Genomic DNA, 27,469 nt, shown 5'->3' on the forward strand with positions numbered 1-27,469 from the left:
GTAATTGCATTTGGAAGAGAGAGAAACTGGACAATAACTCTCTTCCCAAGGGAAGCGACTACTCTAGGAACCGTTCTTCCGTACACCCTTGTCTCCAGCCGGGTCGGAGTCCTTAGCGGAACCCGGCTGCCGCACACGTTGGCGCGGGCGGTGGGGCTGAGATTGGCGGCCGCACCACGAAAGCCCCATCCCGGAAGTGCTTACTAGTCGTCTCCATGCGCCGGTTCCTGGGCGTCGGAGCTCCTAGGCGCGAGGCTCAGAGCGGAAGGTAGAGCTGGCGCGGACGCCGAGGGCCCTCCGCGGAACGTGAGCCGCTGCGCCCGCCGGACGAGGCGGAGCGCCGACATGCTGCTACTGCCGAGCGCCGCGGACGGCCAGGGCACCGCCGTCGCCCGCGCGCTGACCTCGGGTACGCGCCGACCCCGTCTCCCGCCCCGCTGCCCCTCAGCCGGCGACCTCGCCCCGGGCGCTCCCGGCCGTGAGCCGCGACGAGCTTCACGGCCCCTGTGCCCCCGGCCCCGGCTTGCAAGCGAGGAAGGAGGTCGGGGGGCGGCTTGCCGCTGCCCCCCACGCTTGCTTCCTTCCTCGGGGCTGCTGACTCACGGGTCGAGCTGAGATCCGAACCCTCCCGTGGCCCAGAAAGGCTCCGTGAACTCCTCCTGCCCGCGGCGGAGGCTGCCCGCTGCGAGCGCCCACGTGCCAGGCCATACAAAGCCCCGCGCACTGCTCTCCGCGTGCGTCGCCGCGGCCGTGCTTTGCTCCGAGGGTCGGGACTCAGACTCTGCCCTGTGCTTAGTGTAAAAGACCTTCGCCTGCTCTGCCGGGACGCGCGGGGTGCACTCTCCGGACGGTCAGTCCACGTGAAACGTCCCCTCCGGCCGGCGGCTCTCAGATTTGTAGCCCTGCACAGCCTCGTAAACGCGAGTTTCCGGTTCCAGAGACAGTCGTCCCCAGCCACAGCCACTTCCTTAAGCGCTTTTCTGGGATTTTGAATTCGCCCCGTACACGTGTTGCGTTTGTTTGTCTGTGTGCTGTTACAGTCCGGAGGGGAAGGCTCCAAGGGCAGTCTAACAGCCGCACCCCCCCACTGCACAGGTGGTATTTTTTCAAACTGTTTGAATCCTTTCCGAACTGGAGAACTCTTAAATCTCCCAAACCAATTGAAACGTAAAATTTGTCAGTTTTTAGAAAATGGTGGTCATCAAATACGAGGAAAAATAATGAGTTATTCATTACTGGGCTAAAAAAAAACCCCAGAACTTTACTTTTTTATGGAATATTGAAATTAAAAGTTAATTTGTTTTTTTCTGACCGAAATTATGGGTCAGAAAATTGCTTGAATTGCTAATTTACTCATAACCAGTGATTTACTCCAACTTCCTGGTAATACATAATACCTTACTTTTCTACAACGGTTTGTAATTTTCAAAGTGCTTTATGCTTTCTCATTCAGTCTTCCTAGGAACTGAGTGAGATAAGTATTGTTCCTGTTTTACAGTCGAGACTATCTCTGAGTCACTTCAAGATACAGTACATTGCAACTCCAATTAGTAGATCCCCGATAGCTGCTTCGAAAATTGTCTTTCAGAAACAAAAATCATTGGTAGTGAATCCTTAAAATTATGAGGAACTGGGGGCTGGGGATTTAGCTCAGTGGTTTTGCCGCCTGCCTCCAAAGCGCAAGGACCAGAGTTCAATTCCTGGTACCAAAAAAAAAAAATGAGTAACTATTTCAAGATTTCAATAATTAAGATACCTTAGGGCCGGGGATTTAGCTCAGTGGTTTCGTCGCCTGCTGTGCAAGCGCAAGGACCTGAGTTCGATTCCTGGTACCAAAAAAGAAATTAAGATACTTTAAATTATTTTTAGAAGATTTTTGTTTTTTGAGGCTCACTTTTGGTGGCATTGTATCATTTATTGCCTCATTACTATCATTGCTCAAAAGTAGAGCAGTTTGCAGTGCTTCCTCTGTTCATCCCATTCCTTTCATCCCCCAGAAAAGTATTGGTTCATTGTTGACAAGTTGCTGAGTGTTTTGTCAGCTCACTGGGAGAGGGTGATGGAATACACTGTAAGTACTAAGAAATGCTGATTTTTGGTTGACACTCAAATAAACTGGATAACTATAATTATTTTTGTAGTTGATGTTTGAAAATTACTTTCTGAAGGTATCACTATTTTGAGCTTAGGTCCTTAGAAAGATTGTTGCCTTGAAACAGGTCTGTTCCATCCAGTGCATTGAAACCTCTCATCACTTTCAATCACAGCTTCTGCACTTTGTCGAGTTGAACCTGTGGGAAGATGGTTTGAAGCTTTTGTTAAGAGGAGAAACAGAAATGCTTCTGCCTCTTTCCAGGAGCTGGAGGATAAGAAAGAGTTATCGGAGGAATCAGAAGATGAAGAATTGCAGTTAGAAGAATTTCCCATGCTGAAAACGCTTGACCCTAAAGACTGGAAGGTATGTAATGTCTGAATCTTGCTCAGCGAAGGGATGTCAACATAGGCAACAGTCCATGGGTTTCTCCATTAACAAGCCATGTAGAACAGCACTTCAGCGAAATAAGTGTGATGGAGTGCCACTTACCCAGCCTAGAGGTGAAGACTTGAACTGAATTGTGGCTGGGTTTTGAGGAAGAGGTTTGTTTGTTTGTTTTGGTAGAATTGACAGGGCTCGGTGACCTTGGCTGTGTGGCCCGAGAGAAGAGGAATTCAGAAGGCTGGCCTGAGTGACCTGGATTGTGATATCAGTGACCAGCCCTGGGACACAGGATAAGGAACTTGCACAGAGTGATGTGTCCAAGTTTGGCTGTGTCAGAGTTGAAGTTCTACTAACAAAGTTGTCTAGAAGATGGTTAGAAATTGCTCTGTGGCTCCATAAAAAGATTAGAGCCAGGGTCACTTGATGTTGTTGGCACATGGGTGATGTTGAAGCTGGGAGAACTTGAATGACACCAGCCATGGAAAAGAATGTAGACCAACAGGCATTACCTGTGTATGCCATGGACTTAGAATGCCTGGGTTCAAATCTAGTGTGACTGTTCAGTGCACTGGGACCTTGGGAAAGTTACTGGGCATCTAAGCGTTTATTTCCCATGTTGGTTCAGTGAGATTGTTCACAGCTCAGGATTACAGTGAGGATGAATGAAACGGTGCATGCAGCAGCACGTCAAGAGTGGGGGAGGGCCAGGGATTTAGCTCGGTGGTTCCAACGCCTGCCTTGAAAGCGTTGGATCCGAGTTCGAACCAGGGTACCAAAAAAAAAAAGAGTGGGGGAGAATGCCAGGCAGGGAGTGACCAGGGACCCCCTCTTACTTGGGATGTGTGACCGAGGCGGAGGGTGCTCAGAGGAGAGGTCTGCGAGGGGTATGGGCAGCAGATACAGTCTCGCTGAGCGAAGTGCCCTAGGGTCTCAGTGTACTGTGGGAGAAGAAAGCCCAAGGCTCACTCTGACGGACGTCGGGAAGCCATTAGAGGTGACTGAGAATGGCCCCAGGAGGTGGAGGCCAGCAGGGGAGCATGAACGCTCCAGGGACAGAGGCTGCTGGGTTGCTGCTGGAGGGTGAAGTCAAGTGAGGGTGGAAACTGATAGGAAGAAAGCAGCCTTATTGGCCATGCGGTGGGATGCAGAACCTGATTAAAGTGGGTTGAGAACGAATGCAAGAGGCAACAAGGAAATGGTGTGGGCGCCTTTCTCCGGAAGCTGAGCTGTGACGGCAGAGCTGTGGGCGCTGACTGGAAGGGCGGCTGGGATGGGAGACAACAGCATCTGTACCTGGGGAAGATAACCCAGTTGAAATTGAGGAGAAGCTGGATTTCAGGATGTGGAGGAAGGGTGGAGTAATTTGTCTCAGGAAAGGCTATCTCAGTCAGGAAGATAGGAAGGTGTACGGTGCAGGTGGGCTGGGGGAAAGAGTCTGGCTTTCCGGTAGGGTAATTGAACAGTATTTTTGGGTATAATTGACATAAAATGCTACATGTGATGCCTCAAGGTTGATGTGTTTGAGATAGCTATAGTTTTTAGCTGAACAAGGGCGGGGCCGGCAGCAGGTGGAGAAGGGGTTGAGGGATGAAGCAGCTCAGGGAGCGGAAGGTGGACGAACTGGAGTGCACTGTGATTGCCAGGCACAGTGAAGGAACCCACCATGCGAAGCCTAACCCTGCAGTAAAGGGAAACTGTCACCCTGTGGGGCTTTCTTCTCTCGGGTCTTAGGCCCTCAACTTCCTGTGTACTTGGTAGCTGCCCTCATTGTCAAGACAAAGCACACAATCTGATCTAAGGAGCTCTTGTTCCAGATGCTGCCTCAGCTTCTTAGTTGCTAGGCTGTTGGCCAGAGCAGCTACTTTGTACCCGAGGAGCCTTATCCCTCAGTTTCTCAGAACTTCCACCCAACCTGCCCTCTCTGTTCTGCATGGCTCCTCACTGTCCACTGGCTCAGCCCCAAGACCTAATGTAATGGTCCTCTCGGTTCAGAAATGTACCTGGATGTCCCTTGATTTAAGGATAGGTATGGGATAGTAATAGGTTCTATAGGACAAAGGGGTTCTTTAGTCAGGTAGGCTTAGGAAATGCTGGGTTTTATAGATTCTGTTAACTTGGGTTTGTTTTGTTTTGTTTTGTTTTTTTGTAATTACAGATTTCTTAGAGCCTTTTAGGTTGTGTGCATACAAATTGTTAAGAAGGCTGTAGAGAGTCAGTGCTGGTTGCACACTCAGGGCCAACCTGTACTACGTAGGAAGACCTTGTCTCAAAACACAAGCCAAAGTGCCAGGGATTTAGTCAGTGGTTCAACCGCCTGCCTTGCAAGTGCAAGGTCCTAAGTTTGACTCCCGGTACAAAAGAGCCAGGGATTTAGCTCAGTGGTTCTGCCACCTGCCCTGCAAGCACAAGGACCTGAGTTTGGTCCCCAGTACCAAAACAAAACAAGAGAAGGCTATTCACATTTCCCACACTTCTATGTCCACAGAGCCCTTTCTGTGTAGAACCTGTCCCTGGTTTCTAACGTGGAAGTGTCACTTTGGAAAACATTGTTGTAGGATACGAAACATAAGGGGCAGGGTATATAAGTCCAATTCCAACTCGACTCCCTTTTGTATCTTTATCAGAACCAAGATCATTACGCAGTTCTTGGACTTGGCCATGTAAGGTACAAAGCTACACAGAGACAGATCAAAGCAGCTCGTAAGTACTTACTTGGAAATAAATATTTGGCATAGGAAGTGCTATTCTTTTGGAAAGGGTCACAGGGTCATAATATGTAGATGTAACCCTACATTTAACTGCAAGTGTTATATTGTCATAAGCGTAAAACCAGTCTCCTGAACTAGAAAAAAATAAGACTTTGTATAGACTGTCTCACTCTCATTAGGGATAAATGTTTGTGCACGCGTGCGTGTGTGTGTGTGTGTTTGTGTGTATGTATGTATGAGAATGAGAGAGAAGATAAAGAACATTCTGTCAAGCCACCACTCTGGGAGGCTGAGGCAGGGAGGATCACAAGTTTAAGCCCAGGCTGAGCAACTTAGCGATTTCGTGAGGCCCGGTCTCAAAATAAAAATAAAAGGGTAGGGATGTAGCTTAGAATGAAGGATCTGGGCTTAGTCCCCAGTACTGCAAGCAAAAACAAAACAAAACAAATTCTCACAGTGGCAAGCTATTAAAAGAAATAGGTAGCCATATTTAGTGGAATCTCACTTTGTTACTTCGGTTTTTTGGTGTTATTTTGTGATTTCAGGTTTTGCCTTTGCTGATACCATCCTTTCTGTTGCCCAAGAAAGAGTTATTGTTATTTTGAATGACAGAGTTAAAAATTGGAGGAAGAACATTTTGGGAACCAAGTCTTCATATGCTTTGTAAAACACCTTGCTTTAATGTTCCCAAGCCCCCTGGCCTTTGCATTCCTTCGCATGTTCCTTAACGTGGACATAATTCTCATCATGTTCATGACAGAGCCCTAACTCATGTCTCACTGCCAGCGGCTCTGATTTGAACTTGGTCATCCTGCCAATTTGAACCACCAGTGGCACATGCGTGACTGTCCCACTGGAGGCGTGAGCCGTGGGAAGCGTAAAACCTGATCCTGTCTTTGATCGGAGTAATGCACAGGAAAGCATTGACTTAGCAGACCGGATGTCGTCATACTGCAGCTTCATAAGGAAAACCCTAAAATGGTATAAAAAACTGTAACCTAATTTGTGGTACAGCCATCGTGAATGCCTGTTATATATACCGTATTTATATCTGAGTAGTAATTATTCAAATTCAAGCAATTAACTAGGTTTGGCTCATTTATAGATTTAATTAATTTTATCAGTAAAAAGACTGAGACAAGTGATTAGATCCATTTGTACCAAGTGGTTCAAGCCGGCAGGAATGTGTTACACATTCATTCACCTGATTAGTGAAGTTTCAAGGAGGAGGTGAAGGTGATCGGTTTTCTGTTTATCCTGGAGACCGCCTGCCCTCTGCTGTGGAGAATGGGTGTTGAGGTCAGAGGAGGTGAGAGAGCAGCCATGTGGAAAGGACTCGGGACTCAGGGCCAGTCAGGAGGAGGAGGTGTGCTGCTCCGTGAGCACAGCTACCAGAGAGCTGCTGTGGAGAAATACTGCTGCAGGCTGGGGTAGTAGATGGGCTCATCCTTCCCCGTCGTGCTGACATTTAGGAAAGTCACCAGAAATAGTTTTTGACAAAGTGAGGGGATTTGTCAGATTATTTTAGACCTGTACCTGCTTTTTAAAAGGCCAGCATGATTTTAGACAAAGCATACGTTAATGCTTATGAACTGTCATGTAGTACACTTAGATGTCAGAAAAACTTCATTGTCCAAGGAAAACTATTTGCAGAGTCTTAGTATAAGAATAGCATTCAAATACAGACCTTCCTCCATTAATGACTACCTATTTAATGACTGTTTGAACTTACAACCCCATCTTTTTTTTTTGATACAGTTCTATACATCTTGTTTATTGAGCCTCAAAGTCTTTTTTTGTGCAGTACACCTTGCTTATACAGTACTGTGATTATACAGTAAAAACTGATTGCAATATACAGTACAGTGCTACAGTTTTATGTTCTATGATCATCACAGCACTGCAAGTCAGAGTTGTGCAAATAATAGCAAAGTGATCAAGTTCAAGTCTCCTTTGACCATTTCTTTGTTGTATCACAGTATACATGCTATCTATATACAGTTCCTCATTTAATGACCTAGGACCTGCAACTTGCTCATTAAATGAATATTTTGCTGAATAAATACATCATGATGCATATAAATTTGTGAGAAAATTTTAAGTTATATAGAACTATGAAAATCATTGGTATTTTAAAATGAAGGAATTGGTTTTTTCTCTAAAGAATAAAAATGAACCATAACTTGTAAAAGAAGCATCCATTAGCTGGACGTGGTGGCACACGCCTGTAATCCCAGCATGCAGGAGGCTGAGGCAGGAGGATAGCCATGAGTTCAAGGCCACTGCCAAGCCTGAACTAAATAGTGAGACCCTGTCTCAAAAAACCAAAAAAAAAGAAGAAACAGCATTTACTCCTGTTAAGTCTACTCTATTAGACGTAGCAGAATTTTTATTTTTTTATTTTTTGGTACTGGAGATTGAACTCAAGACCTCACGGCTACCAGGCAGGCACTGTGCCTCTGAGCTACATCCCTAGCCCTAATTTTTCAATATTCTGTGGCACAGTTTTGCAGCACTTGTTCAGAGATTGTTAGCTGAAAGAACTGGAACTCTTTATTTTATCACAGTTTATTCAGAAGGAGATTGTCATTCTCATCTGACTAAAACAGTTATTACTTCTTTCCGAAAGTCTTGTCCAAGTGAAGGGCACAGTTCGTGTGTGCAAATCTATAATCATTTGCACAAACATAAAAACACAAGTTTGAGCCTGCTCAAAGTTATGTGAGATCCCCTGAGTTTTTACATCCTGTTACACAGGAACAATTTTATTTTTGTTAATATAGTTTGAATCGCTATAAGAAAAATTAGGAAGTCATTTAAAGTTGAATAAAGTAAGTGTTCAGTTTTTCTTTTTTTATTACATTAAAAGAATAAATTACTAGATAAGTTGAATTGTGGGTTAAAAGAAAGTATTTGTATTAAGGTGGTATTTAAATTATTTTAATTTGTTCTTCAAGTACACTGGCATATGATGCCTATTGGTTTGATATTTTGCATGAAAAAGGTCTAATTTGAATTTTCAAGATTTAATTTTAGCTTAAATTGTGATTTTTTTTTTTTCTTTTTTTGGTACTGGGGAACAAACTCGGGACCTTGTGCTTTCGAGACAGGTGGCAGAACCACTGAGCTAAATCCCCGGCCCCTTGTGACATTTTAAATAAAAAGCTTTGATACCAAGCTTCTAAAATTTAAAAATCATGTTTAAAGATTTTGTAGTAATAGCAGTGTGAGTGTACAATAAAAATCCCCTTTCTGGTGTACTCTGAAAACACCTAAGTCTTAACAACTTAGCAAGACCCTGTCTCAAAATAAAAAAGGGCCGGGGACGTAGCACAGTGAAAAGATCCTTGGGTTCAATCCACAGTATGGTGAGTAAACAAACCCCCAAGAAACTTTGAGGGGGGGGTGTAAAATATCAGTAAACTTACAACAGCTGTGCCCAAATTATCTCGTTACTTTTTCATAATGACAATGACTTTGGCCCTCTTGGCCCTATTTTTAAAAATTGGGTAAAATCTTATGTTCCCCCGACTCTAGGAGCAGTATGTAAGTAGGACAGTGTGACCACCCCCACATATACATAAAGTGACAAAAGATGATTAGGCAGACAAAGCAGTGTAGGAAAAATAGTGCATTCCAAGAGGACACACTAAAAGTTGAGCCTCCTCTCAGTTGAGATGCACCTCTCTCAGACTTTGTCTTGAGTTTCAAATGGCAACTTACTTGCTTTCAAATTAGATATGAAGACACCAGTAGGATGAGATAGGCATTTAGGAGAAATAAGCAGAGGATGTATGAAAACTAAACACGAGAGCAGAATTTAAAATCATACAGGCTGATACACAGTTAGAAAACACAAGAGCACTTGGCTAGAAAAAAGTAGGGGCCAACCAACCGTGAGATATGTTCCCCAAGGTTCCGATGGAAAGAAAAAGACGCTACATTTCCCCGGAAGAAATCAGAATCAGTGCAATAGAAACAATCTCAAAGAAGAAAACTAACCTGATTTTTAAAATTCTTTTTGTCTTGAGATGGAGAATGCACACAGGCATGTGGCTTAGGGTTCACTAGTCAGCACCCTGGAGTTCTGAGGAGAGCACCTTGAAGACAAATGCAGAGCGTTCCCAGGTAGCAGGGCAGCAGCCAAGCCCTGTGCTCAGTGTCTGCAGGGTTGGGCGCTGAGCTGCCCGGCATAATCTGATTCTTGAGCTTCCATGCCTGACAGTTGGTTCTCAGATTCTGTGAGCTCTCTGATGACCTTTAATGAACTGCTTACTGCTTCACCCAGTTAGAATTCAAAAATGCATCTTTTCTAGTTTTAGCAGGGCAGTGGCTCCTGGACCTAACAAGTAAAATCCTGGACTTGAGGAAAACAGACCTACTTGCCACAGTGCCTGCAAGGGCAGGATTTGGGGAAATATCTCCATGTAGTATAGAAGATTTACACAAAGTGGTCCACAGCAGCCTTGCCCAAAATGTCCTTCAGTGGGAAGCCACTCAGATGTTCACTGACAGAAAAGTGGATACGCAAACTGTGTTTTTGGTTAAGTGGAATCTCAGCAATAAAAAAGAACAAATTGCAAGTATACGCAAGAACGTGGATGACTCTCAGAACACGATGTTGAAAGAAGTCACACACAAAGAGACTATAGGTTTTACTTGTATGGAGTTCAGAAGTAGTCTGTGGTAAATCAGAATGTGCTTGCCCCATTGGTAGGGGATGGGAAAAGAGTATGAGGGAACTGTGGAGGTGGAAATAGCCAGAATTTTCTTTTGGATGTTCTAGTAGTTATATGGGTATATTTAATTGTCAGTTTGTTAAACTGAGTACTTAAAATCTAAACATTTTATCCTTAAAAGTTTTATCTCAATTAAATGAAATAGATGTGATTTAACAAACAAAAGAATCACGTGGGATACTAGATATACCCTTCTGGGCCTAGCTAGAAATGAAAGTTGTATTAATAGATTCATTTTACAAAAGCAGGATCATTGTCTATCAGAATTTAAAGGGGCTGGGCATCATGGTTCACAGTTGTAATCTCACCACTCTGTGAGGCTGAAGCAACAGGATTGCAAGTTAAAAAAACTGAAAAGGCTGGAGATAAAGTTCAATGCGAAGGCCCAGGGTTCAGTCCCCAGTACCACACAGAAACACACACATAAACAAAACTTGAAGATGGAGGAAGAAAATAGATTTTTAAAATGCCAAAAAGGCTTATAAGAATAAAAAACAAACGATGAAATACACATAGACAGGATAAAAACCATTGCAGTAGATACTTTTTCCCCATAGGTACTGGGGATTGAATCTAGGGCCTTGCACATTGGAAACAAGTGCTCCAGTGCTGAGATACACTCTTGGGGGCCTTTTTAAAATTTTTATTTCATTTTCAGACAGGGCCTGGCCAGGTTGCCCATGCAGGCTTGAATGTTTGACCCTCATGAGCTAGCCTCCCGGATAGCTGGGATGGCAAGGTATACCAGGATAACAGCAGAAGATACTTTTTATTGAGACTCCTGTTATATGTGGTGAATTTAAACATTTCAGTAAAGTTGACTTTTTAATTGAAGAAGAAAATTTTAAAGTTACTATAGAATCATCAAAAACCATTTTTAGGCCCAGGTATATTTTCTGGTGAATTATTTCAGTTGTTAAATGAATTGTAAATGCTCATGCTGAACATAAGCTGGTTTGGAACAACTCACTTTGCAAAATTAATATAATCCAAGTATGAAAACCCAACAAAGAGCGCTCAAAAAAATTGCAACTAAATATGATTCATGCTGGGTGTGGTGACGCATGCTGTAACCCCAGCACTTGGGAGGCTGAGGCAGGAAGACTGCCCTAAGTTCAAGGCCAGCAAGATCCTGTCTCAGAAAACACACTGATTCATGAGTGCAGTGGAAAAAAAAACCTCAGTGAAATACAAGTTGAGTTTAATAGTGCATTAAAAGATTGGTGTTAGGAACAGGTAGAGTTTCAGGAATACGACCTGGGAAATATATTAATATAGCTAATCTAATCTTCTAAGAGAGTGAAAGTCCATAGAATATAATATTCCTTTTTTATTAAAATTTTGAAAAAAAATTCCCTTTGATAAATATTTAAGGCCCCCAAGCAACAAAGTTTTAGCTGTATACCAAAAATGCTATTTCTGTTAAAATCCATGGGGGAAATTAACCTGGCCCTTTCATTTTTTTTTTATTTTTTGGTTTTTGAGACAGGGTTTCACTATATAGTTCAGGCTGGCCTTGAACTCACTGTGTAGCCCAGGCTGGCCTTGAACTTGCAGCGATCCTCCTGCCTCAGCCTCCCAAGTGCTGGGATTAGAGGTGCACACCACCACACCTGACAACCTGCATATTATTTTTTATGCTACTCTGGAATTGAGTCAGTGAGTTATTAGGAAGATGGAAAGAAATATATTATTTATAGGTAATGTGGGAATCAAAAGTGGTTATGTGCAAGAAAAATGTACAGATACTAGGTTTTGAAAGTTACCTCAAATATATAGAAATGTAGTCATTTTAAAGATCATTCTTAGTCAAGAATAAGTAACCAAAACAAGTCCTTGCAAAATTTAGTGTGAAAAGGAGACATGACAAATCAGTGCAGATGGGAAGGGTTATCGTACTAAGATTTCGGAAAATGACAAGTTTAAGTACTTTCTCGACTACATTTAGGTTCCAAAAAATATTACAATGATTTTTAGCTGTGGTAAATATTAGTGAAACTACAAGTATTATAAGTACTAACAGAAACTATAAAGGAAGTGAGCCCTGGGTATGGACACAGTACTTAGATTAAGCATGAACGACAGGAAACTGCAGCTAGGAGAGGCAGCAAGCAAACAGGCCGGGGAGTCAGATGGCTCGGAGTCACCTGGGCCTGGACTTTGAGCAGGATGCAGGGCTTGTGCTTGCTTAGCTTCACTCTGCCTCATCTCCTCATAGGGTTATGGGATAATGGGCCTGAGTACCATGCTGAATGCTAAGTACTAATAAGGAGCCATTGTTATATTGTAAAGTGACACACACCAAAAAGGCAGATAAAGGATGAATGAAACAAAACATTGCAAAGTACTGGTGATCACAAATCTAGAGTTAGCCTCAGTGCTAGTAAACCTGTGGTGAATGGGAAGTTCACATTAGGGAATGAAGGGGTGACTTGTGGGGTAGAAATTATTCCTACATTTTTATACCCTAATTTCACTTTTGTGAATTTGTCCTAAGAATCCTAAATATGGGGGATATTCTGTTCAGAATTATTCAAGTTGATTTTATTTATAATTGTGAAAACTTGGAAGCAAAGTAAATATCCAACAGAGAAATGCTTAAATTAGAATAAATTTACTTGAAACACAATACTAAAGTCATTGAAAAGAAAGTTTTGAAGTTTGCAAGAAAAAAAGGAAAATGGCAAATGACAGGTTGAAAAAGCAGAACCTACATGTATATATACATGATTGCACTGTGCCTGTGCTTGTGTGTGCATGCGTGTGCGTGTGCGTGTGTGTGTGTGTGTGTGTGTGTGTGTGTGTCTAAGTAACTGCTGAGGATGGAAACCTGGACCTCAGGCCCTCCAGGCAAGTATTCTAACACTGAGCTACGTCCCCAGCACACCTGAATTATTAAAGCACGTGGGTATTTGTCTTTGGGTGCTGGCACTTTGCCTAATAATTACTTCAGTTGCTCTGTAATTTTCACATTTAATAAGCACATATTTTACTGAGAGAAAAATTTAAAATTAGCTTTATGATTTTAGTTTGTATTTAGCTCATGCTTAGTTTCAGTTTTGATGCCTAAAGTGACCAATCAGACTCATTTTGTAGACAAAGCGATGGTTTTAAAACATCACCCAGACAAACGGAAAGCAGCTGGTGAACCAATAAAAGAAGGGGACAATGATTATTTCACCTGCATAACTAAAGGTAAGAAGTACTTTCCAGTCAGGAACTTTTAATACAGCAGTGATTTTTATTGATTGATTACTGGGATTGGGTTTCCTATCTATGATATGCTTCACTTAACTTACCTGTGACATTTATTGTTATTAGCCTGTTAGTAATACAGAATAATGAAGTTCATGTAGGGAAATTGGTATATACATGTAACTTGATCATTTTTAATCCTTTTATCCTCCTCTCCCTCTTCTCCTTTCTTCCCTTACTCCCCTGCCTCACCTCCAAAAGTCTGCCTTCTGGTTTCCTGTCATCTCCTTTTATTCATTTATTTATTTTGGTTTTCTCATGTAACAGAAAACACATTCCATGATATCGATTAGTCATGTAGGTTATTTGTATTAATTCCCCACAGTTTCACTGTACAAAGTGAGGCTCCACCTGCCAGCATTGAAATGGCCACCTTGGGATTGTTAGAATCTCAAGTCTGGCTCCAGACCTACTAGTTAGCGCCTGCATTTTAGCAAGCCCAAGTACAGTGCTGGAGAACCTTTTAGAGCTTTTGGTGATACAAACAGCCCACCACTGTGGCACGAGTGCCATAGGTTCACCACCACTGCCCTGTTAATTCATTGAAGTATTATATTTAGTGATCTTTTGCCATTTCAAAAATTCTACCAGTGCCCTTTGCGGTATATTAAATATATGGAAAGTTGTTTATTTTAGATCCCTTTTCCTTAGGTGAGGCAGTATTCCAGGCCTGACCTATTTCCTGGGCGTTTTGCTAGTCTAAGTTGATTGGGGATAGAAGCGCAGCTCAGTAGTAGAGCTCTTGCCTACCACGTTACCCCTGAGTGCAGTCTCTGGCACCGCTGTAAAACTTGTGTCGTCGTGCACACCCCACAACTGTTCACTGCTACCTATATAGTCATACCCTCATCAAGCAGATTAATATGCGACTGCCCTATCTAAACATTTCTTAAATGTGGTTTTACGTTTTGATGCTTTTTTTCTTTTTCTTGTGGTGGTTGTGACAGTGGAATCAGGGCCTTAACAGTCTCTAGGCAGGCAGTCCAGCACCAGGCCACATTCCCAGCTCTTTAATGCTACTTTTCTTTCTTTTCTTCTGGTGCCAGAGATCGATCTCAGGACCTTGTGCTTATCAAGCAGACATGGTGCCACTGAGCTAAATCCCCAACCCTAACACTGCTTTTTAAACAATTACACGTATACACATTTTTCAGACTTTTGCCTGGCCCACTCTTACACAGTGCTCAAGGAGCCTAAGAGTCTTCCACCTTTTAGAACCTGGGAATCACCAGTTGTCTGGCAGTTTTTTCCTCAGCATCTTCTGCTTTCTTCTGTAATTGTTATTTAAAAATTACTTTGTCGCTTGCTACCAGGTGTTAAGCCCAGATATATCTAGTAATGCTAGAGCTGTCGTTACCTAACTTAAATATTCCCCACACCAAAAACTCACAAAATCGACTTCTTATAGAAGAAAATAGGTAAACTTACTGTTTGTAATCTTTTTGTTCTCAGCTTATGAAATGCTATCTGATCCAGTGAAAAGACGAGCATTTAACAGCATAGATCCTACTTTTGATAATTCAGTTCCATCTAAAAGTGAAGCAAAGGACAATTTCTTTGAAGTGTTTTCTCCAGTGTTTGAAAGGAATTCCAGGTGAGTTAAGTCCCTGTTGGTCACAATGCCCAGTTAGCTTGCTTCGTGTAGTCTTCTAGTAGCCACAGGCTCTTCGTCCCCCTCCCTGTGATAGCCAGGCCTTCTAGTGAGCTCACTGTTTTTGTTTTGCACCCTAAACAGAAGCTCTGCCTTAGTGAAATTCCTTTACAATTTATGGAATGTTTTTCTTGCAACTTTTCTTTGGGGGAAAAATAATGTGTGGCTTTATGTAGTGTGATACCAATCCTTGGGTGGCAGAATGTTCCCTTTTGTGTGGTGCTTTTATCAGTAGGTACACAGTTTGGCTCATTATAACTGAGAAAAGCTTTTGAGGGTTTTTTTGACATAATTATTACAAGACTTCTCTGATAAAGAATGATTCATATTTCAGATTAAAGCATATGTGACTTGCTTTGTTGAAGTATGTTTGAAAATAGTGCGTGCAGTCTGGCTGTTACAGTCTCCTTTCCGGATCCATCTACCGGCTGTTTCCTCACCGTGTGTCTCGCGGTGCGCGGGGATCCCCGGAGAGCTGGAAACACACATGCCTGGGCCTCCCTGCAGATTCTCACTTGTTAGTCTGAATACCTGTGGGGTTTCTAATGCTGCCAGGTGATTCTCCTGCACAGCTGGGTTTGCTGGTTAGCATCTTGGTGCAACTCAGTATTTCCTCTGCCCTTTGCCCTCGTGTTTGTTTACAGCAGTGGGGAAGATGTTTATAAAGACGCAGTATGTTGTGCGTGCTTGTAGTGATTTCATAGGGCAGAAAACTGGGTCGGTAGCAGCTTCAGGGTCCTCTATGGAGGTCATAGGTGAGGTTCGGGCTGGAGCCTAGGGTCTGGCTGTAGGCAGGAAGAGGGCGGTGGTGTGGGTTGGGGATCTTCTGGCTCTGTCAGGGACACTGTTGAACAGGCAAGGCCTGCAGACTGCAGATGCGCTGCCTGTTGAGGAGCAGGGGTGGTGGCCCTGGGAAGAGAGGCTACTTGCCATTTGTCCTACCCCGCCTTGCAGCTGCTGCATTCTTTATTCATGGAAGTAAAGAAAACCTGGTGGTTAAAGATTTCAGTTGTCTCGTTACCCGCAGACCCCTTGCCTTCACTTCGATCACAGCTGTGTTGTTTAATACGTCACTCCTGCCACTCCTCACCTTCCCTGTCTGGCTTTGAGTTGCAGAAGTTACTGAGGACGGAGGTTGGAAGGGATTAGTAAAAACTTCTATGTAAAGTTTTAGTCACATTTTCCTTTTTAACATTTCAGATGGTCAAATAAAAAAAATGTCCCTAAACTTGGTGATACGAATTCATCATTTGAAGATGTAGATGCGTTTTATTCTTTTTGGTAAGTGAGTATTCTGTGATGCTGTCATTTTTTAAAAGGGTAAGTAGTCACCAAGTACTTGGTTGTTCATAAATTAATTGAAGGATGAGTAAATTGCAGAACCTTTAGTGAACAAAAATAAGTACTCTGTTCAGAAATGAGTGAAGGATTTCACATAATGCTGTATATCTTTGGTGTGTTATTAAGGCTTTATGGCTGGGTTTTTTTTTTTTTTTTGTCTTTTCTATTAATGAGATTGGATACCAAGCACGTTAGCAGTTTATAAAAGAAAATTGAGCAATCATTTAAATTCAGTGAAAATTAAAAGTACTTGAGTAATACAGTGCCTTTTGTAGCTATGGAAACAAAATTACTGTAGGAAAAAAATTAAGTTCTATCAGTTACAATTGCTTTTACTTTCAGAGAATGCAAACTGGAACAAAGTAACCATTACTAGCATTACCTTGCAACTTGACAGCCAGTGAAAGTGAAGACAGCGATGACTTTGACAAGTTCTAGGCAAGAGAGAAGTCTAAGAAAGAAAGGCCAGCAGGGAGGGGTGATGTGGGTGTTTTACGATTTTATACCAAATATGGTGTTGTAGTCAGCAGGATTTGGCAAGGGAATACATTAAATACAGGACACATAATTTCTAAGCTTATTTTATAATACCCAAAAAGCCAAATGCAAAGAAGTGCAAGAGATTAGCTGCACACTTAGAAGCCCAAAGGATTCAGCTGAGGGCCTAGATCCCAACAGTTTCCCACACAAGTCCAGCTAAAGGCTTAAGAGTCCAAGGCAAGGTCCTCAAGTCCAGCCAGTGGCCTAAAGCCCACGGCAGTGTTTTGTGCTTGTCCGTATTGAGGATCTGTACCTGGAAGGCCCAAAGGCCAGTGGTGGAAGCCAGAAAACCTAGGCTGGTAAGATGATTTGTGCTACCAAACTGAAGGATCCACATTGGAGCCAGGAAATGATGCTCACGGTGAAGATCAGAGGTCTCCTGATGAAAATAGCAGCCATTCCCAGCGACAGCGAGGCCCCGAGCTCCTCCTCTGACGAGAATTGCCTAGTTCACATCAGGAAAACCATCTGCAGCAGGCTTCTCTTAGAAAATCAACAGGCTAGGATCTTGCCCTCCAGTTCTCTTTTCATGGCTATTGGTAACAATCTTCAGGTGGATCCTGCATGCCCAGACCATGCTGATTCAGTTCAGCTGGGTGTTACAAGTTGCCCGTTAGGCAGTCTACCACATACAGTGTCTTTTTACAAAAGAAGACAGCATTGAGGACTTCAGCACAGTGGTAGCCCAGAGGGTGGGAAGGGACCCATCCAGACAGATTCATCTACTTGCCACTACTGTTCTTGAGCATTGTGTGTATCTAACTTAATTTTAAAAGGAATTGTTTTTTCATTTGTTCTGCCTTGATTTTCTGTCTATATTAGGTATAATTTTGATTCTTGGAGAGAATTTTCTTATTTAGATGAAGAAGAAAAAGAAAAAGCAGAATGGTATGTAAGCAAATCATTAACAAAGAAACATTTGGTTCTTTGGTATTTGTGATAATATAAAAACATATCACATATTTTCATATTTCTTCAAGTATTTTGGTACAGTATTTTGAAATCTGTTCTCACAAAGTTAAGCTAGCTGAGACCAAATCAGTAACTGGCTGGCTCATTATGCTTAAGAATTTTCAAGGAATATGATCATCATAATAGCTCAGTGCAGCAAATTCTTCTCTTGGATGAGTAATCTTGGTTGTATTTTAGTTTTCCCTGGGTGTGTAGAGAAATTCTTACGACATAAATATCAAAAAAAACTAACCAAAATAATAGAAGCACCCTTTAATGTTAATGTGACATAGCATTTTCACATCTCTGACCTTATCTGCATGTAATTTATAAAATAGTAACATTTTCAGTCATACCACGTTATAGTGTTGTTCTGTTTCCACTATTCTCTGTTTAATAGTCGTGATGAGAGAAGATGGATTGAAAAGCAGAACAGGGCAACAAGGGCACAAAGGAAAAAGGAAGAAATGAACAGAATAAGAACATTAGTTGGTAAGTATAATTAATGATTTTACAGTTTTTTGCAATAAATTTTAAAAAGGTTTTTAAATGTTAGAAATTCAAAAGATTAATGTATTTTTTTGGTAGACAATGCTTATAGCTGTGATCCAAGGATAAAAAAATTTAAGGAAGAGGAAAAAGCCAAGAAAGAAGCAGAAAAGAAAGCAAAAGCGGAAGCAAAACGGAAAGAGCAAGAAGCTAAAGAAAAAGTAATATATGAAGTTGGACTTCACATGTTCTTTAATCTTTAGACCTGTTTTTTAAAATCTATAATCTGGAAGCAGAGTTCATTGCTGCTGTGAGTGAGTCTTGACAAGTTGGTACGGTTGTTCGATGTCCTTACCAGCAAAGTATTAAGCAAAAATATGAAGACAGAAATTCCTTTGCTTCTATGCTTACTTCTATGATTGTTTTACATTTTCTGGTACCTTAAATGTTTGCAGAACTTCATCAGCTCCCTTTTCCGGTTCAGCCTTCAATCTTCAATAAGTTGATCTGTGACCTTTTTTCTGATTTATTAAAAGATTAATTTTTGGGCCAGGGATTTAGCTGAGTGGTTTTGCTGCCTGCTGCATAAGTGCAAGGACCCGAGTTTGATCCCCGGTACCAAAAAAAATTAAAAAATAAAAAAAGATTAATTTTTGAATAAGATTGTAGAACATTTAGAAATTCTAATTTTCTTATTAAAATGATTTTGTTCCCCATTTTTAAAGCAAAGACAAGCTGAATTAGAAGCTGCTCGGTTGGCTAAGGAGAAAGAAGAAGAAGAAGTGAGACAGCAAGCGTTACTGGCAAAGAAGGAAAAAGACATCCAGAAAAAAGCCATTAAAAAAGAAAGGCAAAAACTTCGGAACTCATGCAAGGTACGTGAGGCTCATTGAGTGAACGAACACTAAGCACAAAGTAAACGAGGTTACTGATTAAGCTGGAAAATGTCTGTTTTTATACTATGCAAATATAATTAAACAGGTGTATGTGTTTTATCTTGAAAGGTAAATTTGTTTTTAACTTAAATTTTTCTACATTTCATGTGTGCGTATTTCATTGTGCTACCCTGTTTTAAAAGATTGTGTCACTATCAAAGCAAAAAGTTAATAATTCTGATGCCTGTTCATATTTAGGCCTCTCTGATTGATATCTACAATTCTTTCCATAGTTGATTTAAACAAGTTAGGGTCCAAGTAAGGTCAGTGCAGAGCCTTTGGCTGTGGCTTTGATGTTCTTTTAAGATCTTCTAATTCTGTAACAAGCCTTCTCCCATCACTGCTTTCCCTTCCTCATTGGCATCTGTTTGGAAAGACCAGATCATGTTTCTGAAAATGTGCTGCAGTTTAGTTTGATCTGGTTGCTTCCTAATGGTGTAAAACTCATTTTTATCTTACGGCAAGTTATTTTAGAAGTTTAACTTGCGTTTTATTTGAACAAAGAGACATCATTTGGGTGAATATGGGTGATTTTCACTCATACAAACTTTCATTGAAAGACTTGACCAAAACACCCCAAAAGTTTTTAAATGTAATTTTGTCTGAGATCTTTTTTTTTTTTTTTGATTTCGGGGATCGACCTTGTGCTTGGGAGGCAGGCACTGGAACCACTGAGCTAAATCCCCGGCCATGTCTGAGATCTTATGTTTTAAACTGGTAAAGTCAAAGGGCAGTAGTGGTCCTTATTAACAGAACGAAAGAAGAAATTCACATAATCCAGTCTATAGTAAAGACTGCTGCAAGAGAATATTGGGCCCTGTACCACAGTGGTAAAATTCAGAAAGTACGTTAAATGCTTAATATATATTTAAAAATGTGTTGTTTTTCACATGACTGTCCTGAAGGCTCTAGACATGAGCGTGTCTGATCTAACGTATGATGGCCTAAAGTTTCAGTTAGTAACACTCTTGAAATAAACCTGCCCCACAGCATGCTTTCAAAGAGGTTTAATTAAAAAAAAGAAGGAAGTACTTGAGCCAGGTATGATGCCACACACCTGTAATCCTAGCTGTTTTAGAGGCTAAGGCAGGAGGATCAGAAGTTTAAGGCCAGTATAGGCAACTTAGCAAGACCTTGTCTTGGGGGGAAAGACAGACTTGGGGATGTAGCTCAGTGTGAAGGCCCTGGGTTTATTAATCCCTAGTCCTGGGGAAAAATACTGTCTCTTCGGGCATTTTGGTATAAGCAAGAAGAAATAGCTAAATGGAAAAAAAAAAAAAAGATAACTTAGATTTCACCTGGATAGAAGCCCAGTCAAAGTGGCAAAGAGCATGAGCTCAGAACAGCTGCCTGAGTTTGAAGTCCTTCTCCTGTCACTCACTAGCCCGTGGGCCCCCTGGCAGGTGACCTCAGGACCTTGCTGCCTCTTTCCTCACCGCTTTATGGCTGAGATGATCCCTAGGCAGAAACATTGAGGTGAACTCAAAGGTAGGATGCGGTACCCTCAGCTATGCTGATAACTTGATAAAACCTTTAAACCTCAGTTAGGAGCTAGAAAGCTTGACTAGTTCTTAGGGATGGTGCATAAATGAGGGTAAAAGTTCTGACATTTGGTAACAGATTTTTTTACTCCTTTGGAGCATGGTTTAATCCACTCATCAAATATGTGATACTCGGTATGTACCAAGCATTTGTAAGTAACATGGATATAATAATGACATGATCCCTTTGCCCTCAGAAAAATCCAATGGTTAAGCCAGGTGTGGTGACACACACCTGTAATCCTAGCAATCAGGAGGCTGAGGCAGGAGGATCCCCATGAGTTCAAGGCCAGCCTGGACTATGTAGTGAGATTCTGTCTTAAAAAATGAAAAAAAACAAATCCAGTGATTAACGATGGAAATGACAATAAGCAGTTGAGACACTTGAAGATGGGTAGCAGGAGAGGGCACTGTTGTGCTCCCTCCCCACACTTCCATTGCAGCTGCTCGGTGGAGCCCAGGAGAAGGCTGCAGATGACAGACACAGCATCCCCCTCCGGGTCGGAACCTCGGGACGAATGCTGGTGATGTGTTTGCAGGTATTGCTGGTGTCAATAGATGTAAGGTGGAAATGTTGCCTTTGTGCTTCTAGACCTGGAATCACTTCTCGGACAGTGAGGCAGAACGGGTTAAAATGATGGAAGAAGTGGAGAAACTCTGTGATCGGCTCGAACTAGCAAGGTATATCTTACGGAGTGGCTTTTCAAGTCCTTTCCTGGGCTCAGGATAAAGTTCCATCTTTCTTCCTGTGGTTGGGAGAATCAGACCTAGGGCTTCATGCCTGATGTGCTGGGCCACAGAGCTGCACCCCAGCCCTCATCGCTGTCTTTCTTTAGTTTACAGTGCTTGAATGAAACACTCATAACGTCTACAAAAGAAGTAGGAAAGGCTGCGCTGGAAAAACAGGTAACAGAAGAAATAGCATTATTCTTTTACCTCACTGTTTGTCTTAGTCACTTTCCTCCTCACTTGGACAAAACACTTGAACATAAAACTTAGAGGAGGAGGGGTTATTTGGGCTTCCGGTTGCAGTGCAAGGTTGGTTCCTGATGGCAGAGGGGCGTGACAGGAAAGGGTGCTTAACCCTTTGCGGCCGGGAAGCAGAGCGAAGCAGGGAGCTGGGACAGTAACACCCTTCCGGCACATCCAGCTCCTGCACTTGGACGCACTGATTCCTGTCACCCCATGGCCCAGAGCCCCACCTCTGAACACTGAGACTTTCGGGGACACTAGATCTAAACCGTAACACTGTTTCTTCGCCTCATACATATACTGAGGGCCAAGAATGGCTAATTTCTCTGTGTTTTCCACTATGTTTTGTTTGTATTAAATGTTTTTTTAAAAATGGATTTAGTGTGGTGGTGTTTTGTTTTACCATGTGCAGTGTTTGATTTGTGGTATCTAGCACATTAATCATAAGTTTTCCAAAGTAGTTTTGATTATTCTGAGTGTTTTTATCAGATAACATTCAGAACCAAAGAGATCTTTGTCTGGTCTAATCCTTTTATTGCACAGGTGAGGGAATCAGGCCCAGACATTGAATTCAGTTGAACAAGTGTTAGTCATATTAGTAACTAATGCAGACAGCACTCTGCCTGGGTGGTTGTGGAGAAGTGCCTAATGCTGTTGTTGCCACAAAGGAGGTCAGGAAAAGTTATGCTCGAAGAAAGGCTGAGGACCAAAAGATGGAGCACCTACAGTACATGCTCCAGGAGGGCTGCGTCCACATCTAATGGTCACTAAAGCTCAGTGACAAGGCTGAACTGGCCTTCTGGGAAAGACAGTGTTAAAGTGCAGGTCAAGGAACCACAGGAACTATATAATAGCAGTAGGAATAGAAAGTTATGGAGAAAAGATGTGGAAAATGAAATTGATTAGGAAGAATAGATACAAATTAAGCAGGTTTTTTAGTACCACCGTGTTCCCATTACTTTACCTACCAGAAGGTTCAACACTGCTAGTTATCAGGCATTGGTGAGTGGCCTAGCATGCATCAGATAGGGATAAAGTAACTAGTTACAATAATCCCATTTTAAGGATCCGGACTATGAAAGTTTAGAATCAGGAAAAACTTTTGGAGAACAGTCTCAGTGTAGTTCAGGCTAGCCTTGAACTCACTATGTAGCCCAGGCTGGCCTCGAACCCATGTCAATCCTGCTTCAGCCTCCCAGGTGCTGGAGTGAGCCACCACACCCAGCTGAAACTTTTCCAAATCAGAATTACAGGGACTTAATGGCTGGCTCTAAGGGATTGAAGAGAAATGAGTCAAAAGTGACTCCAAGCCACCAGCTGACAGGCATCAAGGTTTCCTTTGTGCATATTTGAAAGTAGACCGAAAGAAACAAGATAAAGGATAGAACGTAAAACAGAGGCCTCCTTCCTGCACCTTTTTACCTTTTTGTAGAGAGCAAATGAGATTATTTGCCAAGAGTGAATATGAGTTTAAAGAGCAGCTCAAATGGGCCTTGTGTATGAAAACCCACTGACCCTGTCCCTGGCGACTACAGAAACCTCCCGAAGACTGGGCGAGCGGGGCAGGGCGGGGCGGGGCGGGCCTGCTCCCTGCTGCAGACCTGCTGCTGTTTGGGGTGGCCTGGAAGGAGCAGAGTGTCAGAGTGGGGCTGCGCAGGGAATTGAGAACCACAGAGCCTCGGCACAGGGAGTGAAGAGTAGAGGAGGCTGTGAGTCCTGATTTGCCTGTGCTATTTGTGTAGATAGAAGAAATAAATGAGCAAATTAGAAAAGAGAAAGAGGAAGCCGAAGCACGCATGCGACAAGCATCTAAGAATGCAGAGAAGTCAACTGGCGGAGGTGGGAGTAGCAGTAAAAACTGGTCAGAAGATGATCTGCAGTTACTAATTAAAGCTGTGAATCTCTTCCCTGCTGGAACAAATTCAAGGTACTGGTTTTCATGAACACTTTTCAACACATAGCCTGGAGGCAGAACTCCAAATAGCACCACTGGTTGTCGGAGAAACTCAAATCTAGAAAAGCTGCCTGCCACTAAATTCTGGCCTTTAGTGGAAAATGGGAAAACCACAGTGCATTTTGAACCTCTCATCTTACCCATTATACTAACACATACACATGAAGCAAGGTGCACCACCAGTGCCTCGGGAAACTCAAGAACGGGAGAGAAATCTTGACTTACTTAGCTTATGCCTTCACGACATGTGCTAGGGGCTAGGTTTTGTTTCCTGTAGTTTCCCTTTCGCCATCATAGGTGTTTGCTTCTCACCTCACACCACTGCTTCCTTCAAAGTCCAGGGTTAAAACTCAAGCCCTAGAGATTCAGCCTCCCTGGTTTGTAGATGAGGAGCGAAGGCAGATTTCCACATGGCCTCCTCTCAAGATGGATGTATGGGGTGGGCGGTATACACAAGTGTCCAGTTTCATTTCTGTTGACTTGTACGGTGTCGGTAAGGTTTTATAGAGATTAAAACCAACATTGTAGTTACTTGAACATGAACTTACCATCCAGGCAATAGTAATGAAGTCTAATAGTATAATTAGACTAATTTAGAGCTTACTGTATAGATTTTATAACCCTTCTGGAGTAAAAATTTACTGTTTTTTGTTTGTTTCCTTACTATTATTAAACTCACACTGTCACTCTAGATGGGAAGTTATTGCTAATTACATGAACATACATTCTTCTTCTGGTGTCAAAAGAACAGCCAAAGATGTTATTGGCAAAGCAAAGAGTCTCCAGAAGCTTGGTGAGTTCTGAGAAATCAATTTGTTACTTTGGATACATGTTTTTCCAAATAATTTAGATATTTAATGAGGGACTAAATGAGGTGATCTGTTAATGTATTAAACTTTGTTTCTCAGACCCTCATCAAAAAGATGACATAAACAGAAAGGCTTTTGATAAATTTAGAAAAGAACATGGAGTGGTACCTCAAGCAGATAATGCAACACCTTCAGAACGATTTGAAGGTAAGTTTTGTTTTTCTAAAAGTAGACAATGCTTACCATGACTCCAGGCTACTGAAGATATGTCAGACCTACTAGGGTCTATGTTCAGAATGACTAATATAAACTGTTTAGCAGACTAGAAGATGTAAGAGCAAGCATGAGTCAGAGGTTTACTTGGCCAACCACTGATGTTCATTTTCCCAGTTGGATGTCTTAAAGGAGAGGGTGTACTTACTTGCTCATCATGTACTGCAAATCAGTGCTGAAGGATACTGTTGGGACAGTGCAGAAGTAATAATATTTTATCAGTTAATTTCCTGATTTTACAAAATGTACTAGTTGTGTCAGAAAATTCCTTCGTTTTTAAGGAAAAATAGTGATTTAGGAGTAAAGAGGTGATACGTCTACAACTTAGTCTCAAATAGTTCAGAACAATGTCTGTATATAGAAAGAAAAAGCAAATATGGTACAACCTTCACATGTAGGAATCCAGACAGAGTATACAGGGCTTCTTTCTACTCTGCAGAAGTATTTCAAGATAGAAACTGTTAAAGTGCTGTCATTGGGTTGGGTGTATTCTAACTATTATGATTACTCTGGACCTGTTTTTCTGATTAGAATCATGACCCTCACTGGGTCATGAAATAAACTTAGTAGGTTGTGAAAAGAAAATATTAACCAGCATAACACCGGGAACAGGTCTTTTCCTTGTGAAATTTTGTTCATTTATGTTTGTGTTTGGGGATATAATACAAAGTTTTTACAACTGTGACAGAAATGTTTGCAAGAGTTTTGCTTTCTGAAGAGTTTCACTTAATGCATTTTTTTTGGTACTGGGGATCGAACTTGGAACCTTGTGCTTTCGAGGCAGGTGGCGGCACCACCGAGCTAGATCTCTGGCCCTACTTAGTGCATATTTGAGGCACCAATCCTTCCTTAAACTAATCTTGGATACGCTTTCCAGATCATAATTCCAAACACATTTTTGGATTAGTAGACTTGACTGTTAAGCTGCACCTGTCTTCTCATAGTCCCAGTTTTACCTATATTCTTAGTCTGGTTTATTATCTCTAGGTTGAAAATCCAGACTTAAGTATGTTTTGTAGAAGGAGAGGAAATCATGCTGTGCTTGTAAAAATCTGGGCTGTCTTGTTTGAGCAAGGCATGATTTTGACCTTTAATGAAGTAACAGTGCAGGTTTCAGCACACCTAAAGGGCACTTCAGGAGAGGTTTATTCTCCTGCCCCTTCACCTTGTATGCAAAAGCTCATACAACATTCAGATCCCTTTTTTAAAGGAGTTATTGGCAGTGTTGCTACCTGTGTCTGACTTTACTCTTTATGGGTAAAATGGGAAGTGTCCTCTCCATTCACCACATTAAACACCAAAACACACCGCCCCCCCATCCTTTTTTCCTTTTGGAGGTACTGGGCTCAAACCCAGAGCCTGCGTAGCCAGGCACATGCCCTATCACTGAGCTCCATCTCCCAGCCCTGCCACCTCTCTCAGTAGTGATTTCTTGTAGGAATTTTGGAACGTGGTTTCATTTTCCTTTTCTGAAGTAACTAGAGAAAAGCAGAGAATGATTTCACATCACTAAAACTATAGCATCAAGGAGACCCTGAGACCAATAAAAGGAAATTGAACTAAGAAGTTCTTAGAATTTAAAAGCTACCCTCGAAAAAGCTTCTAATCTGCTGTCAAATACAGATGAGTTCTGAGTATGTTTCCTTTTTTTAATAGAGAAATAAGTTTGATTTCTCCCCTTTTATGCTTAATCTCACAATATAATTTCAAGCAGTAGACAGATTGCTGGTAGTATATAGGTGGTACTGCCTTTAACATTCTCATTTTACTGGAGGAGTGAGTTAATACCAAACATCCTTAAATAATGTGTTTTTGATACATTACATGTTTTGTCAACTATAAAAGGTTCAGTTGAGTGTCTTTTCTTGTTACTGAGACAAAATACCTGACACCCAAAGTTAGAGGAGGAAAGGTTTATTTGGCTCACAGTTCGTAGAGCTTTCAGTCCAGTCATGTGGCTCCAAGGCAGGGTGGTGTGGCAGAAGGTCATCACAGAGGAGAAACAGTCCATAACAGGCAGGCAGGCAGGCAAGAGCATATTAGCCCTCTTTCTTTCCCTTGTATTTTATGCAGGCTACCTGCCCTAGGACAAGTGTAGCACTCACACCCTTAATTCTAGCCAGAAACTGTCAGCGCCAAACCAGTCAGTGGACTGATATAGTCATCACACACCCTCAATTCCAGCACCACACACTCCAGATCCAGCCACCTCTGAAAAAGCCACCTATGACTGCATGAGGCTTTGGGGGTTCATCCAGACACAACCATAACAGCGAGGAGCTGCATTAACAGAAGTGTTCCGCATTGCCTCCACAAGACTTTAAGAAACGCTTGGTTGAATACCACTGAATCCTTGGGCGCTTAGCTTGATTTTGATAGTGTAAAATAGGAGTATTTTCCAGGGCCCTATCCAGCGAATTAATTTTAAAACGTCTATTGAGTGTACTAGGTTTTAAGAGACCAGTAATGATGCAGATAATTTCTCATACTGTGCTTCAACAGGTCTGTGCACAGATTTCACCCCCTGGACAACAGAAGAACAGAAGCTTTTGGAACAAGCTCTGAAAACATACCCAGTAAACACACCTGAGAGGTGGGAAAAAATTGCAGAAGCAGTTCCTGGCAGGACAAAGAAGGACTGCATGAAACGATATAAGGTGGAAGATTTTTAGTTGACAAACTTCATTGTCATTCATACTATAACTTGTGATAGAGTTGGCATTTTGCTTATGTCTGTTATTTCAATAATAATAGGTATCATCATGCTTATTTTACTGCCACAGTGGTTCTGGGGCCAAAGACATTATAAAGAAATGGCCAACCTTAGAAACT

The 27,469-nt window shown here is 42.0% G+C and overlaps 1 protein-coding gene across 3 annotated transcripts in view; it reads left to right on the forward strand.

The window, feature by feature from the left end:
* Positions 1-187: 187 nt before the first annotated feature.
* Dnajc2 (DnaJ heat shock protein family (Hsp40) member C2) overlaps positions 188-27,469 on the forward strand; it is a 28,916-nt gene continuing 1,634 nt past the window's right edge. Inside the window, exons 1-16 of one of the 3 annotated variants that reach the window (XM_021253952.2) lie at positions 188-1,095; positions 2,268-2,458; positions 5,104-5,179; positions 13,023-13,121; positions 14,634-14,775; positions 16,033-16,113; positions 17,536-17,601; positions 18,065-18,156; positions 18,253-18,374; positions 18,879-19,028; positions 21,222-21,310; positions 21,466-21,535; positions 23,344-23,528; positions 24,248-24,348; positions 24,464-24,571; positions 27,140-27,294. In XM_021253952.2, coding sequence (XP_021109611.1) covers positions 2,426-2,458; positions 5,104-5,179; positions 13,023-13,121; positions 14,634-14,775; positions 16,033-16,113; positions 17,536-17,601; positions 18,065-18,156; positions 18,253-18,374; positions 18,879-19,028; positions 21,222-21,310; positions 21,466-21,535; positions 23,344-23,528; positions 24,248-24,348; positions 24,464-24,571; positions 27,140-27,294 — 1,569 coding nt within the window. In that variant the 5' untranslated portion in view covers positions 188-1,095; positions 2,268-2,425. The remainder of the gene's footprint in view (positions 1,096-2,267; positions 2,459-5,103; positions 5,180-13,022; positions 13,122-14,633; positions 14,776-16,032; positions 16,114-17,535; positions 17,602-18,064; positions 18,157-18,252; positions 18,375-18,878; positions 19,029-21,221; positions 21,311-21,465; positions 21,536-23,343; positions 23,529-24,247; positions 24,349-24,463; positions 24,572-27,139; positions 27,295-27,469) is intronic. The other 2 variants (XM_004839716.3, XM_021253953.2) reach the window with 2 other exon arrangements.

The sequence above is a fragment of the Heterocephalus glaber genome, unplaced genomic scaffold, assembly GCF_053883595.1.
Source record: "Heterocephalus glaber isolate CG9 unplaced genomic scaffold, H.glaber_assembly_v1.0 deba00000676, whole genome shotgun sequence".
NCBI lineage: Eukaryota > Metazoa > Chordata > Mammalia > Rodentia > Bathyergidae > Heterocephalus > Heterocephalus glaber.